Source organism: Acinonyx jubatus, chromosome D3, assembly GCF_027475565.1.
Source record: "Acinonyx jubatus isolate Ajub_Pintada_27869175 chromosome D3, VMU_Ajub_asm_v1.0, whole genome shotgun sequence".
In the NCBI taxonomy this organism is placed as follows: domain Eukaryota; kingdom Metazoa; phylum Chordata; class Mammalia; order Carnivora; family Felidae; genus Acinonyx; species Acinonyx jubatus.
The window spans coordinates 54,084,210-54,099,057 of record NC_069392.1 but is presented as its reverse complement, the minus strand read 5'-3'; the positions used below and the strand labels follow the sequence as shown (position 1 = coordinate 54,099,057).

At 36.5% G+C, this 14,848-nt stretch overlaps 1 protein-coding gene across 5 annotated transcripts in view; it reads left to right on the top strand.

Moving 5' to 3' along the window:
* The window catches only part of NOL4 (nucleolar protein 4), a 413,504-nt gene that overhangs the window by 101,306 nt on the left and 297,350 nt on the right, over window positions 1-14,848 (top strand). For all 5 annotated transcript variants that reach the window (XM_053206588.1, XM_027068732.2, XM_027068730.2 and 2 more), the window contains 2 exons: window positions 10,157-10,268; window positions 11,179-11,291. In XM_053206588.1, coding sequence (XP_053062563.1) covers window positions 10,157-10,268; window positions 11,179-11,291 — 225 coding nt within the window. The remainder of the gene's footprint in view (window positions 1-10,156; window positions 10,269-11,178; window positions 11,292-14,848) is intronic.

The window sequence follows — 14,848 nt, the reverse complement described above, 5'->3', positions numbered from 1 at the left end:
GCATTTGCTTTGCTGAGTCATTTTATTTACATGCAATATTTAGGGATTCTCTTTATTTTACTATTAGGAAATGTGCACGAAGAAAAACTTTTCACTGCCCATCTGCTCATTTTTTTCCATCTAATATACGAATTCTCTGTTACGACAATCTGTTCCTTAACAGGCAAATATTCTGACATAAGAAGTGACAAAAATAGCATTCACAACTTTAGAGATCTGTCGCCAGTTGCTTATCTCTCTTTTTGATGGTGTCTCATTTGCTCAATTGATGATAACTATTTTAATTATTGTAAAAAATACAGCTCCAAATTAAAGATGTGCATCATTCTAAGAGAGAGAAAACAGAAAGAGAATAAGGTTCTTTTTTCACAAAGCAATGCAGTGAAGTTTGAACGGTAATCAATGAAGCAAAAACTGTTTCCAGGAAAAGTTAATGAATTATAATTAAATTACATCACATGCTACTTCTTGTTTGCCTATGCCTTGATCTCCTAGTGTGTGATGTTGTAGTGCCTCATTCATGTGCTTTGCCCTGGAATGCTGTTCCCTCTCTGCTTACCTCCTCCATTCACATCAGGTGGCGGTTTTCTGTGCTTCTGCCCAGGCTGAGTGTCTTTGCCCTTCGCCTCTCATTCTAGCATCTCCCTGTCCCTGGAGGACACTGGCTTCTGCCACTGTTCTGCCTTCACCATTCATTCCCCTCATACTACATCCGATGCATTTGCTTCTGGTTTTCAGATCACTTTGAGCTGTCTACAGTTTGACCTGAACTGTCTACAAATATCCCTGCCTGTATTAGGCCTCCTTTGGATTTTCCAGCCTTCATTTTTAAATTTGACCGCCTATGCAGCATCTTCTCTCAACCCCATGACACAAATCTTTGCATTGACAGACTGCATTCTTCTGCTTCAGACCCATTGTTTGCATCACCTATCACAACCCCTTAGTGAGTTATCAAGTCAATTTAGTAGGTTGTAAATCCTTTAAAAGGACAAAATGGAAGGAAACAAATGATCAGTTTTAATTTATAAATGTGTATATGTGCTAGCTTATCATATAAACTAATTTACACTTGTGCTGTTGGTCTTGAAAGTTGAAAAGCATCACTTCAAATGGGGACTGTGATTTCAAAGTGCCTCCATACTTTCCAGTAATCACTTCCACTCCCCTTGGCTCTCACTTCAGCTCTTGGTACATTCTTATATTTCCTGACGTAACAATTTGTTTCAAATTTAAAATCATCTTCAGGCTCTAACCCATATTTTCACTCATCTTAGATAAATGTATCCTGTGAGATAGACCCTAAGGGTAGAAAAAATTGTGGTGCCCCCCCCCATCTGTAATTAAAAATAAAAACAGTCATAAGCCCCAAATACGTGTAAGGATGATCTGAATTTGCCATGTTACACTCCGTTGCTTTTTTTTTTTTTTGATTAGAAATTAAATTCCTCCAGTTGTGAAAAATAATAAAGTAAAACAATCCTAAAACTCAGCACTAGATGTTCCTTTCTGGGCCATTCCATCCCCCTCAACTAAGTGAAAAAAGCAAGGGGAGCTGGTGAATGATCCAAGAAGAAAGAAAATGATCAGACAAGAAAGAAGGAAAAGGAAAAGTGGACCATGCTGTGACTGAAAATAGCAAATGATAATAGCACCAGAGTCGTAGCAAATGAAGCAATAGTGCAGGATTTATGGGAACTCAAACAAAACAAGAGATTCCTGTCGGGGAGCAGTGGTGACTTTGGGGATGGAGTGCAAATGCAGCTTCAGCTGGTTTCGGTATTGGAGACATTATTAAGGTACGGGGATTCAGTTGGTTGTTTAACAGACATTTAGGGGTCAGACAGATACAACCTAGCACCAAGTGTTTCTAAACAGTACTGAGGGTTTTGACGCAAAAATTGTTGAGGTCCAGAGTGAATGCAGTTTTGATGTAGGTAAATGCCTACAAGCCAAATGCCTGGCTTGCAGTCTATTTGAATCTTACCACACATGCACTTTGTACCTAAGAGCGTTTATGTTGAGTCCTGATGAAAGCATTTTTCAGGATGACTTGAGAATGAATCAGATAGTTAGTAATAGGTGACTCCAATAATTTGATATATCCAGGCACATTAGTGGTATAGAACCAGATGTAGAAGTATTCAGGGATAAGTTTACTATCTGTGCATTTTGGTAGGTATTTGTTGAATAAGTAAATGTTTAGGTGAAAGGTGAAAGATGTCTTCATCTTTGTTTTTTCTTTTTTTTTTTGAGAGAGAGTGTGAGCGGGGGAGAGAGGCAGAGGGAGGGAGAGAGAGAGAGAGAGAGAGAGAATGTTAAACAAGCTCTATGCTCAGTGTGGAGCCCAGTGTGGGGCTCGATCCCATGACCCTGGGTTCAGGACCTGAGCCGAAATGATGAGTCAGATGCTTAACTGACTGAGCCCCCTATGTGCCCCATAAATGTCTTCATCTTTGAAAGACAGCTTCCATATGCACCTCTGCAAATTAATAATTATCTCTGTGGAAGTGCAATGATGCTCCTGCTCATCTTTTCTCATGCATAAAATGGGTAAAAGAGAATCCATATAAATATAAGAGCAAACCACGGGCTGGACATTTCAATTTCACAATACATGTAGAAAAATGTCTGAGCCAGGTGTTAGAGCATTTACAGGATTTTTTTTTCTTTCTTGCTTTTTTTTAGCCTTAATTTCTTCCTTTCAAATGTGTTCAAAGATACACAATGTGTAAAGTAGATAAAGGCAGGGTAGCCCTTGTTGAATAGAAGATATTACCCCGAACTAAGGCTTCCCTTCTCCCAAAAGACGTGTGCTGCTATTTCTTTATGAATCAGGACACATGGGGTCTTTAATAGCATTTAGAGTTATAGGCTTTATTCAATTATATTTCAATTTTATTTTTGGAAAATTTTATTTATTTTGAGAGAGAGAGAGGGAGAGAGAGAAAGAGAGCGTGCGCACATGAGCAGGGGAGGGGCAGAGGAAGAGGGAGAGAGAGAATTCCAAGAAGGTTCCATGCTCAGCGCAGAGCCCACTGTGGGGTTTGATCTCATTACTGTGAGTGAGATCGTGACCTGAGCTGAGATCAAGAATCAGACGCTTAACCGACTGAGCCACCTGGGCAGGCCTAAATGTTACTACTTTTTAAAACTGCAGTTTCTGTAGTTGTATTATCTATTTCTATACATTGCAGGTGGTTTGTGATAGAGGAGCACAGTATTAAATATCACAATACCAAATATAGCAAAGTAAGCAAACTTCACTAGGAGAATACTTCTAATTTATTTTTTGTTCAGAATCTCAAGAGTGTTCATAAGAGAAGATAACAAAAGTTTATCTCCGAGGGCAAATTCTTCCACAAGTTAGTGCATGGTATTCAGCAACAGACATGGTTTTAATTCCAGTAAAATAAAAGTATTATTGCTATTCTCTAAATTCATTTTACAAAAAAGGCAAAAGTAATTTTAAAAATAGTATGATTAGACCAGTTTTATTTCCTTAGAGACTCAGTATCTGAAATGGAGCACACTATTATCAAGACATCGAGATGAGGAGTAATGTAACTTACGATGAAATTCAGCACTTGCCTACCAGGTTTCCAAATTACTGATATTTAGTAACATTAATTCTGGTTTGTTTTGTTTGGGAAAACCTTACTGAACCTAGGACAAAATGGCGTGATTTTGGTGGATAAATCTTTTGACGTTAGCTGTTTTGTTTTGCTTTAAGAAGTGTTTGCTAATGCTCATGATTTCCCAGCATCATGTAGTGTCTCCGTTTCAGCTCATGTGGCAGGCTTGAATCTTAAGCCAAGAATGCCTTCTCCACTGGTGAATTTCCTTCAACAATTAGAATTCTTACTCCTTTAGAAATAGGCTACTCATACTCCTTCTCGTACATTCTATTAAAAGCAGAAGCCCTATGCATTTTGTTCCCGGCTGTTAAATGTGGCAGCATTGTCTCGAAGCCGTCACTTTAGCCATGGGTTCTGCTGAACAGCATGTTGTTCATTTCCTCCAGGTGGAGCTCTCCATCGTTACTGCACAGTCTGATGTGTTTCTTGTGGAACTTTGTAACCTGAGCCAAGGTACAGAGAATTGGACTGCTCCTTGTATTCAGAATGTCACCTCAAACCAGTTACAGCATCTTAATATTACAAAGAACCGCACACTGGGGGACATGATAAATATTTCAGCATATTAGCCTATGCTGTGACATTAATATTCCAACTCTTTATGGATGAGACAGTCTCTCTCTATTTCTTTTTGAATGCGAATAAGCAGGAGAGGCTATATATACAGTGATTAAAAGGATCGCCTCTGAAACCAGATTGTCACCTGAATCCTGTCTCTTTACTTGTTTGACAAGTTGTACAACCTCTCTGGAGCTTAGTTTCCTCATCTTCTAAACAGAGATGACGGTGGTAATGACAGTAATCTCTTCCTGGGATCATTGTGAGGATTAAAGTGTAAAATCCATGTAAAATCCTTACTTAGCATAACCAGTGTTTAAGGACTCAATTCATGGAAAACTTAAATGCACACGTATTGTTCAGGAAACATTTCCTTTTGTGTAAAACAGCAACAGTGAGTTATAGTTGGCATACATTGAATGATATCTTAATTTTGAGAATTGTCCACTCTACAATTTCAGGAACCAGAGTATTGCGGATATATGTACAAACTGAGTACATTTAGAGCATTTTTCTACTGAAAATGTTCAGAAATTAAACGGTTAAAATTAGAGAAGAGGCTTGGGACCGAGGAAAAGAGACATAGAACAAAGAGCCCTGTTTTAAAATCCTTCTCTGTTAGCCATGTTGCTGTCACAATGTTATGGCTCGCGTTAATGAGCTGAACTTGCATCCTATAACCGTGAGACACACAGTCTCAGAAACAACAGCAAAGCAGCAATTTATTATTACAGTGTTTTGATTAACTTCTATTTTTCCAACTTGATGTTACTTCAAGTATTCAGATCTAGGTAGGAAAGATTTACTTCTGAAGACAAAGCTCTGCTCATCAAAAGTAAATGTAAGAAAACTTTAGGAATTATATACTATTGAATTTGTAAGATGACATTTGCAAATCAATTTAACTACGGTTGATCTTTTAAGTTTTTTTTTTTTTTTTTTAGTTTTTAAATTAAATTTTTACTAAAGAGCATGAGCCAGGAGAGAGGAGCAGAGGGAAAGAGAAGGAGAATCTTAAGCAGGCTCCACACCTAGCATGGAGTCCGATGCAGGGGTCGATCCCACAACCCTGGGATTATGACCTGAGCTGAAATCAAGAGTCGATGCTCAACGGACTGAGCTACCAAGGCACTCCTATTTCAATTCTTTTGGATCGCTGACAATTTGACCTTAACTGAGCTGTGCTGAGAGGAAGCCAGAATTTGGCTTTATAGTTGTAAGGTTTTGAAAAAATGTGGTTTCTTCTTTCTTCAGAGTGGCAGGGACATGGGCAAAGTAAAATGCCCATCCTCTTTTCAATCATAAAATTTGCCAGTAAACTTTTCAGAAATGTGTCCCGGATTTTTTTTTTCCTGTTGTTGTTTTAACCCACAAGTGGAAGATTGGTAGCAGTGCCCGTTATGGCCCTGGATCATTAGGCCTTCATCGGGTGGATCTGTTTATCGTTAGATTACTAACGTCATACTATCTTTGCTATAGAGGCCGAGTTTATTGTATAATCCATCAAAAGATGCCTCAGTTCAATTATTTTTATGTAGAAGTATTACCATATTTTTTTGTTGTTGTTGTTGGGAGAGGTTATTTCTATCCCTAATGTGTGATAATTTGGTTCATGATATTCTGCATTGTTGACGAAGTCCAGTTTTAATGGACTTAGAATGTAATATTTTCATTGTAAAAACAGTATTAATAATGTCCAATACAGAGAAGAATTAAGGTCTTTAGAAGTGGTAAGTAATGAAAAAATACGTTGTGCCCCAACATTCCCACCCCGGAACCACAAACTTAAGAGGGGTAACAACAAATCTTCAGCCGTACCTCAAGTTTAAGGACGTTTCACAAGTGCTGACTTTGTCCTGTGAGACACTTTGAAATCTACAATTAAAAAAAAAAATCTATTTCAATGTTTCTGCTTTCTTTGGACCCTAAGCATTTGTGTATCTGTCAGATAAGCTCATCATGGTCCGTTCAATTCATAGAGATAGACCAGGATTTGGGAGACCAGGATTTGGGAGACCCAAAGCCCTCTGCTTTGTCCTTTGTTGCATAACAATGACAACTCATTTCATCTCTTTATACCAGTCAATCCACTTATCAAAAAACTACTGTGAAATCTGTTTAGTTACCGTCTAATGTAATGATTGCAAAAAGTCAATGAAAAATACAAAGCATTACATAAATCTAAGAAAACAAGTCTGGATTCATAGGAAAAACATCTTCTGAGGAAGAGATGCCTCACAGTAGTTTACACGAAAAATGATGTTTGGTATTACTTCGTAAGTTTCAGCGTGGCTAGGTTCTAGTCCTTCCTTTGGATGTTAATTTCTAGTATAAGCAGTATATGTGGTTTGTCATAAGGCAGTTGTCCTTTTAGTGTTCACTGCAGAGAGAGCAAGACTAATATCCATTCATGTTACGTTTTGCTTCTTATTACCAAAAAGATGCAGTGTTTCCTCATGGAAAAATTCAAAGTAAATACTCTCTATCATTCCAAAATATAAATACAATTCTAAGAATACATTTTCAAATGACGTGTCATCCTCATCAGTGTTCTAGAAAATGTTCCATACTCTATTCAAAGTTCAATTTCTATCCTAGAAACAAGTAAGTGATTAGATTTGAAGAGTGGGTCAAGGAAACAAGACATTTATGAATGATTATGGCATTTCATATAATTAATTATAGTATTAGTAGAATGGTATTTCAAGTGTCTGAATCAAAATATTTTTTCAATTTTCGTCCCTTCGAAATTTTATTTGCAACTACTATTACATACTGCATGAAGGATGTTAGGACTTTGATGAATGGAGAGCCTAGAAGAACACATCCGTGTGTTTTATCACCATTTATGAATATCTATTTAAAGTTGGTTTAGCATTTCCAACATTCACTCCCAGCAAATGGAAACAGGGCCTTTCATTAGAGAAGGAGCCATAAGGGCATTTTGCCCCTGCCTCAATTTCTAAAGAGGCTTCACGTGTGGGCTTTCAATGTTATCTCTAAATGGGGTTACAGGAAGATACCGACAGGATCAAAAGACAGGGCTTTAAATATGAAATGTATTTATCCAAATGTACTGTAATTTAAGAGCTTTTTAAGAGTATTTCTTCATTTTTACAAATATTCTAAGAACTTCAGCCATGAAGGTTGCCTAGGATCCTTAATTTCAAAGAGGCCTGGGAGGAAAAATTCTAGATAAGGAAAAAGAAATTATTTTCCTTCTTCACCTCCATGGCAGGAGAAATATCATTTCAGAAATAAGTGTAAGATGTGAAGAATCTGTTCTGAGGGTCTTTTCTCCTTGGGCTTAGGAAGACTCCGAGGTCTGTGAGCCCCAGTGAGCATGAGGTGGGGAAAAAGGATTCAAGGAGAGTGGGATGCCTTGGCTGGTCTCCCCGTAAAGTGGATTCTGAACACCAAGAAAAGTACCCCCAAATAAATGCTTTTATCCACTGATATAACATGTGGTGACATGGCAAGTGCTGTGCCAGCATAACACCACAGAGAATGATGTGATAAAATACTTGCTAAAATTTCCTTTCTAAGATACAAAGCAGGATTTTATATTTTTTTCCATGCCCACATGTACACATGAACACAAACATATTTGTGACCATTACAGTTACTCATTTCTCAGAGTTAAACTATTAAAAGAAATGTAATGTGATTAATAATGATTCTAAAACAATTGGTTTGGAGCTAAGTAATGCCAGGACAAGTAATATGATTGGGCCAGGTCAATGATAAATCCATCTAGAAGGGATTCCTACACAAGCGCCTTATTAGCATTGGGAAATGGGAAGATTGTGGAGAGCATCAGGATGCTGGAAGCAAACACAGGGTGTCTTCAACTCCACATTTACTCATCAGTTTTTCAATGGAAGGTTTGCCTTTTATATAAGTAGATAGGGTTGTAATAGAAATCCTCTGAAAATCAGTAGAACATTCTACTCAAATCCTGTTTGTTGAAGAATTTAGTGGACAGCCCCATTAGTTCCAATGGACTATAACTTCATGTGAGTTAAAATATTAGGGCCAGGCATGCATCGTGGACATTTGTTTGTAATTTCTGAATTACTTTAACATAGGTTTTTGGAGTGTCAGAAAAATGATCTCCAATCAGATTAATAAATCAGGCAAAGGTGTGGGTTCCTTCTATAAAACAGATGAGTAATAATCAAATGTGTGTGTGTGTGTGTGTGTGTGTGTAGTTAGGAAAATAGCATAAGAGAAAGGGAATGAGAATTTAATTTGTGTATGTATTTCCTTATTCAATAATTAATATAAAATAGTTTGATGGGGGGCACCTGGGGGGGGCTCAGTCGGTTGAGTGTCCAACTCTTGGTTTTGGCTTAGGTCATGATTCCAGGGTCGTGGAATAGAGCCCCACATTAGGCTCCACACTCAGTGGAGTTCTTCCCCTCTGCCCCTCTTCCCCACTCGTGCTTGCTCTCTCTCTCTCTCTCTCTCTAAAAATATAACATAAATAAAATAGCTTGATGAAATACTTTCAAGTTGTTCTGTTTATTTTTCTCTCAAAATTCTTTGTACAGTGTGAAGTATTTTTTTTTAAACTGGACAACATCTGAATTTACAAATTATAGTAAATTAAAAACCCTAGTAAAGTTGAATTTTAATTAACTGTATATGGATCATCCATGATAGACTTTAATTGTGGACCTGTGCCTTCTCTTTGGTATTCTTGTGGCTTTTTTGCCCTGATCTAGGCTAACTGATACAAACTGACTTTATTATTAAATGCAAGGCAAAGTTTGCTTTATAATTTTGAATTTTAGTGCATGGGATTTCTTCAATGTTGTGCTCTTTCTACAGCATGAATAAGTAAAATTTGACCCCATCATCATTAACAGAATTGATGTAGAATTGTACTCAATTATACACAAGGTGCATATTTCCTTTATACAAGCTTCAAGTGTGGTAGTGTTCATAACAACTGTACCTACACCTGAGAAATTTTCTTTGGCATTTATGTCTCACTTACAACTCAACTTGTTTATTCTTCTTCTTTCTGGTGTATTTCCTGTACCAGTGTTAGTGCTGTGGTGGAAGATTGATGCCCTGCATCACACTTCTGAGTAGTACATCACACTGTCCGAGTCAGTGTCCGCTTTTATTTAGAGATATTTAACAATCTGTCAGCTTCACTTAAGTTATTGGCTTTGATGAGAGAAATACCTTGGATTTTGAAAAATTAGTATTTTAAAAAATGACTGATAGGAGTATTGATTTCTAATGGGATCTAGATCATGATTCTGATAATAGAAGCTATATAGAGTGTACCTAAGAAGCTTGCTCTGATAATCAGCCTGAGCTTTTGTGGACATAAATTTTGAAACACTGACGTAAAATAACAATTGAAATAAGTGGCCAAAATGCATTTCCAGGTGTGTCATTTTCTGTGGAAGGGATGATTCACTGTAGCAAATATATACATGAGTTCTCTTAGAATTTTCTGTTATTTTGACTTAAAATGTTTTAAAAAGCCATACTGAAGAAATGCTCACTAATGCAAAATCCAAAGTTTAGTGTTTCTAGTTGGGGCTAAATTTTTAAAAATATATGTAAATTGGATAAAACTTTGATGGTGCTAGCAGTAAGTTTAAAAACCAATGTTGGCAATTTTTCATAGGAAAATTCACTAGAATATCTGCACACTGTGATTACGTTTCCTAAAAGAAATGAAGAAACCTAAACAGATATCCATCCAGATGTGGGTGATGTTTTGTTCTCCACATCACATTATTAGCTATTACTAAGAGACATGCAATCAAGTTGGATAGATATTTCTTGAAATGATGCATGGTACGCAGTGCATGCTTTCATTGTGCTTCCTGCCATTATGGAATAATGCGTCTTACTGGGAAATACAGTGATCATTTCTGTTGACTCATGTGCAGTCAGCTTATATAATAACACCTCTATTTTGTGAATCATTTCAGATTTCAGAGAGCTATGCCTTCTTACCAAGAGAAGCGGTGACACGGTTTCTAATGAGCTGCTCAGAGTGCCAGAAAAGAATGCATTTAAACCCAGATGGAACAGATCACAAAGGTAGCTGTGGTGTCAAATAGTGAGACTTAAAGTCATTTTACTCATAATGGCAGTTTATATCCGACATCTTTATACACATGTGGTAGACTGAAATAGTTCAACAAGTCCGATCGTCTCGTTGATTCAATCCGGAGGCAGTCAATTTTGAATATCCACTTACAGAGTAATTCTGTGCCCGTTCTCAGAAGAAAGGTGGTTTTGACTGTGGCAAATAACTTTTTTCCCTATAATAATATTTTAATTTTCACATATCATGTGTATTTCATGGGATGTTAAACATAGTTAGCAAGGAACCTGATGTTCCATCAATCTCCTTTTAAATCTACCAGTTCCTTATTTCTAAAAGTGAAGAGTATAGTATGGAGCTCCTCTGCTGAAAATTTTTACATGGAAGTTATAATTTGACTTTAGTTCTCATTGAAAATTACTTATATGATTTTCCTAATTGGTGAGTTTCTCTGAGAGTTTAAAATAATCTCGAAGAGACATTTAGATTAGTTCATTCCTGTGTGTTGGGGGATGAATAGACATAGAAGAAAAAGATGAAAGGAAAAAATGTGCAAATTTCCTTTTTTACTCAAGTAGCGCATAGGAACTGTAGGTGTGCAGCAAAGGAGAAAAATACAAAACTACCAATGATTGTGTTTAATCACTGTATTGGGTTCATGCTTTGCTGCCAGGGTATCAAAAAGCTTTCCCGTAGTTAGAAATAACTAGTTTATCCATAGAGTTAGTTTGTCCCATGTACCTTTGTATGGTTACCTTTTCCTACCATCCATCCGTAATGCTACCAACCTCCTAAAGACTTGGTATCTAGAACCAGATTTCAATTTTAACAACGTGGATTGCTCTGAAATTACAGGTAGAATGCAGTATCACTTTCACACCCATTAAAAATGTTTTATTGCAGATAATGGAAAACCTCCGACTTTGGTGACCAGCATGATTGACTACAACATGCCAATTACCATGGCCTACATGAAGCACATGAAGTTGCAGCTGCTGAACTCACAGCAAGATGAGGTAAAATGGAAATACCGACTTCCAAGTCGGAATGAAGTTTGATAACCATGACTATCGTATTAAGCGTGATGGCATTTTGAAGATGGTAATTTATTCTTTAATGAAAGGAATGTTACTGGCATTGCACAGTTGGAAAAAACAGGCAGAAACTTCTAGTCCCCGACAGAGAGTCCCTGTCTCAACACATCTACCTTAGTGCTGGGTGGGAATGTGTTCCTTCCCAAGAAAGCTTCTTTTTCCTTAATGGACCACCATCAAACTAGCCTTGGTAAAGTGCTAGAAAGTTCAGGGGAAAGTATCCCAAATGAGTGAGTATCCAAGGAAAGTGTCCAGTAGTATTCAGGCTATTTTTCCTGGAAATCACAAAAGTCAATTTAATGGGCATTTCAAGTATAATCATTTCTCCACCATCTAAATCTTTTGTATGTTTTAAAGGTTTTTTTTTTCCATTATTCTCTATACCAGTGTGTATTTTCTAGAGATAATTTGTTGTGATTCTTCCTAATTAGGGGTATTTTGATGTTTCAAATTATCCTGTTTAATTTGTAGAGTAGAATCGAGATGTGCGCTTGCTGGCATGTATTAGACACAAATGCATACTTGTTGAATATTCTTTTTTTTAAATTTTTTTTCAACGTTTTTATTTATTTTTGGGACAGAGAGAGACAGAGCATGAACGGGGGAGGGGCAGAGAGAGAGGGAGACACAGAATCGGAAACAGGCTCCAGGCTCTGAGCCATCAGCCCAGAGCCTGACGCGGGGCTCGAACTCACGGACCGCGAGATCGTGACCTGGCTGAAGTTGGATGCTTAACCGACTGCGCCATCCAGGCGCCCCTTGTTGAATATTCTTTAGGATACTAATTAAGTGTTCAGTTTGGTGGAAGTATCTCAAAGATAGGGGCCAAGTTATATATATTCCACCACCAAAACTTGTAGCAATAGGGGCTTAGGAAATCCTTGTTAACTAGTCAGTTAACAAGCTATTAATCAATATGCACATTCAGATGATCAGTATTAGGAGTGGTTTCTCAGGCTAATATGTACAATCCTTCTTGAAATTTCTCAATAACAGGAAATGTGGTTAAATATTTATTTTTCAAATACAGCATTATTTGACGAAGTGTTATAAAATTCACTTTGTTGAGCTTACTTTAATGAAACTCATATTTTTTGTTTTCCTCTTTATTTGAGCAGGTTTAATCTTAAAACTATATTATAAAATTGTTTTATCTCAAAAAACCATTGAGAGTACAGTTTGTGAGAAGATCTGTATTTGTACAGTGGCAGACGTGGATTTCATATTATCAGATGGCTACATATAAATGATTAAGTAAATAGTAATAAAATCTTTGGGTTAAAGATATAAAAGACAACTAAAAAATACTAATGTCTATCCATCCGGGAGAATGGAAAGTTATTCTCCTGATTTATTATATAATTGGAAAAAAAAATTAAACCTCATAAACTAGTTGGAGCTGTCAAATTATTTGTAGGAAGCTCATTTAGATGTTGGTACATTTATTTCTAGGCTAAAAAGTAAGAAAATCAACTCTGTGCCAACGGTACAGCCCACATATGCCGAATCCTTCTGGCTTCTAAAACATCATAAGTATTTCACACAAAGGGAGTAGATCCTTTCAATTTATAACTGGATTAGGAAAATAGCTCTCATCCTTACATCTTGAAAATACCAATTGGATGCACACTGCCTTCAAAATATTCATATGAATGGCTAGATTATTTGCAAAATTTTAGAAGTTGTGATTATTGAAAGATAAGGTGATTAAGTAAATTACATTAAAACAGAATTCAAGTGAGATATTTCTTTGTGCTCAGTTATATTTAAATTTTAATGCGTTATTTCAATTAGTTCAACCAATATTTACTGAGTACCTTCTATGTAACTGGTACTCTTGTAGATAATGGAGATAAACTTCATAAATTGACAAAAACATTGCCTTTATTAAACTTATCTTCTAGTTGCAGGGGAGAAAATAAAGGACATAAATAATAAAAGTATGCATAGAAGAAGATGCTAAGTGCTATTAAGAGAAATAAAGATGGCCAGGAATGAGAATCAAAATACTTTAATAATGTAAGATCAGTTGACCTTCTTACAGACTGTTGATGGAGTTTGAACCAGAATAATCTTACAGGGGGAGAGTTTGGCAATAATTATTAAAAATTTTTCAATGTTACCCATATGCTTGACTAGAAATTTATACTAAGGAATGTGATGTATGGAACAACTCAAGTATTAGGATGTTTGTTGCATTGCTAATAGTGAATGATTGGAAATATTTTCAAGATCCAACAATGAGGAATTGTTAGATTTTCACTGCCCCATATGGTAGCCATTAGCCATATGCTGATATTTAAATTTAATCGGATATTAATTAAAATTACCTAAAATTAAATTTTTAGTTCTTCAGTTGCACTGGCCATGTTTCAAGTGCTCAATAGCCAAGTAAAGCTGGTAGTCACCTTACCGCATAGGGAATCTTATAGAGTAATTCCATCAGCACAGAATGTTTTTCTGAACATTACTGGCTAAATAACCAACATCAGGGGCACCCACGGAGCTCATTGCACTGCATGTTGCAGAACCCCAGCCCAAGATTCTGATTCTGGACATAATGTGTGACACGTGGTGATCTGAATTTTTAACAATATCTACACTCATGCACACTAAGGTCTGAGGTGGTGCATTCCATAGAAAGGCTAATAGTATGGGCTTTGAGTTGGCTTGAGCATAAGGTAAGTGAAAAACAACAAAGATTAGATTGTGGGAGCGGGTTTCAAGCAGTCTTATGGAAAACCCTTAATGTTTGAGCAACTTACACATTACTTGGTAAATTTCGATTGACGAATATAGCTGCAAATTTATGAGCAGAGAAGTGGCACTTTCTGAAGTGGAAAGGTTAATTTAGCAGTGGATGATGAACAGGACTGGTGGGGAAGAAATTGGAGGTGGATAGAAACCTAGGAGACTATAATTAATCATTCAGGAAATGGGAAAATGAGATCAGGACAAATAGCAATGGAAATCAGGAGTCACAGGGTAGAGACCTCTAGAGGTAAAATTTGGAACTTGAAAACTAAAATAAAATATGGAATGGATCAGAGGATCTAAATTCCATGCAATTGTCTTAAAAGGAAAAAGACTGGGAATAAAATTATTTGTTACAGTAAAATATTTATTCTAATTTTTAAAAATTAAGCCTTAGGGAAGCAAATTCTATGGTAGTTGGCCATGGCTTTCATTATCCTAAGATTTTAATAACATAAGGAATAAAGTCAGATTGAAGACTCTCTTTCTGATTGTCATATAGAATAAAATACCCATAGGGGAAGAATTCAGATGAATGGCCTACAGATGATCATGAATAAAATAAAATACTTTAATATCATATCAGTCAAGTTTTCCAGTTCTTCATTCTTAGAAATATTTGGTAATTTCTTCCTAGACTTAGCATTCCTGACAATTAGCATTGTCTCTATGTTGATAATAAAAAACCGCAACATTAGGTTTTAGGCACTTTTTCCACCTCTTAT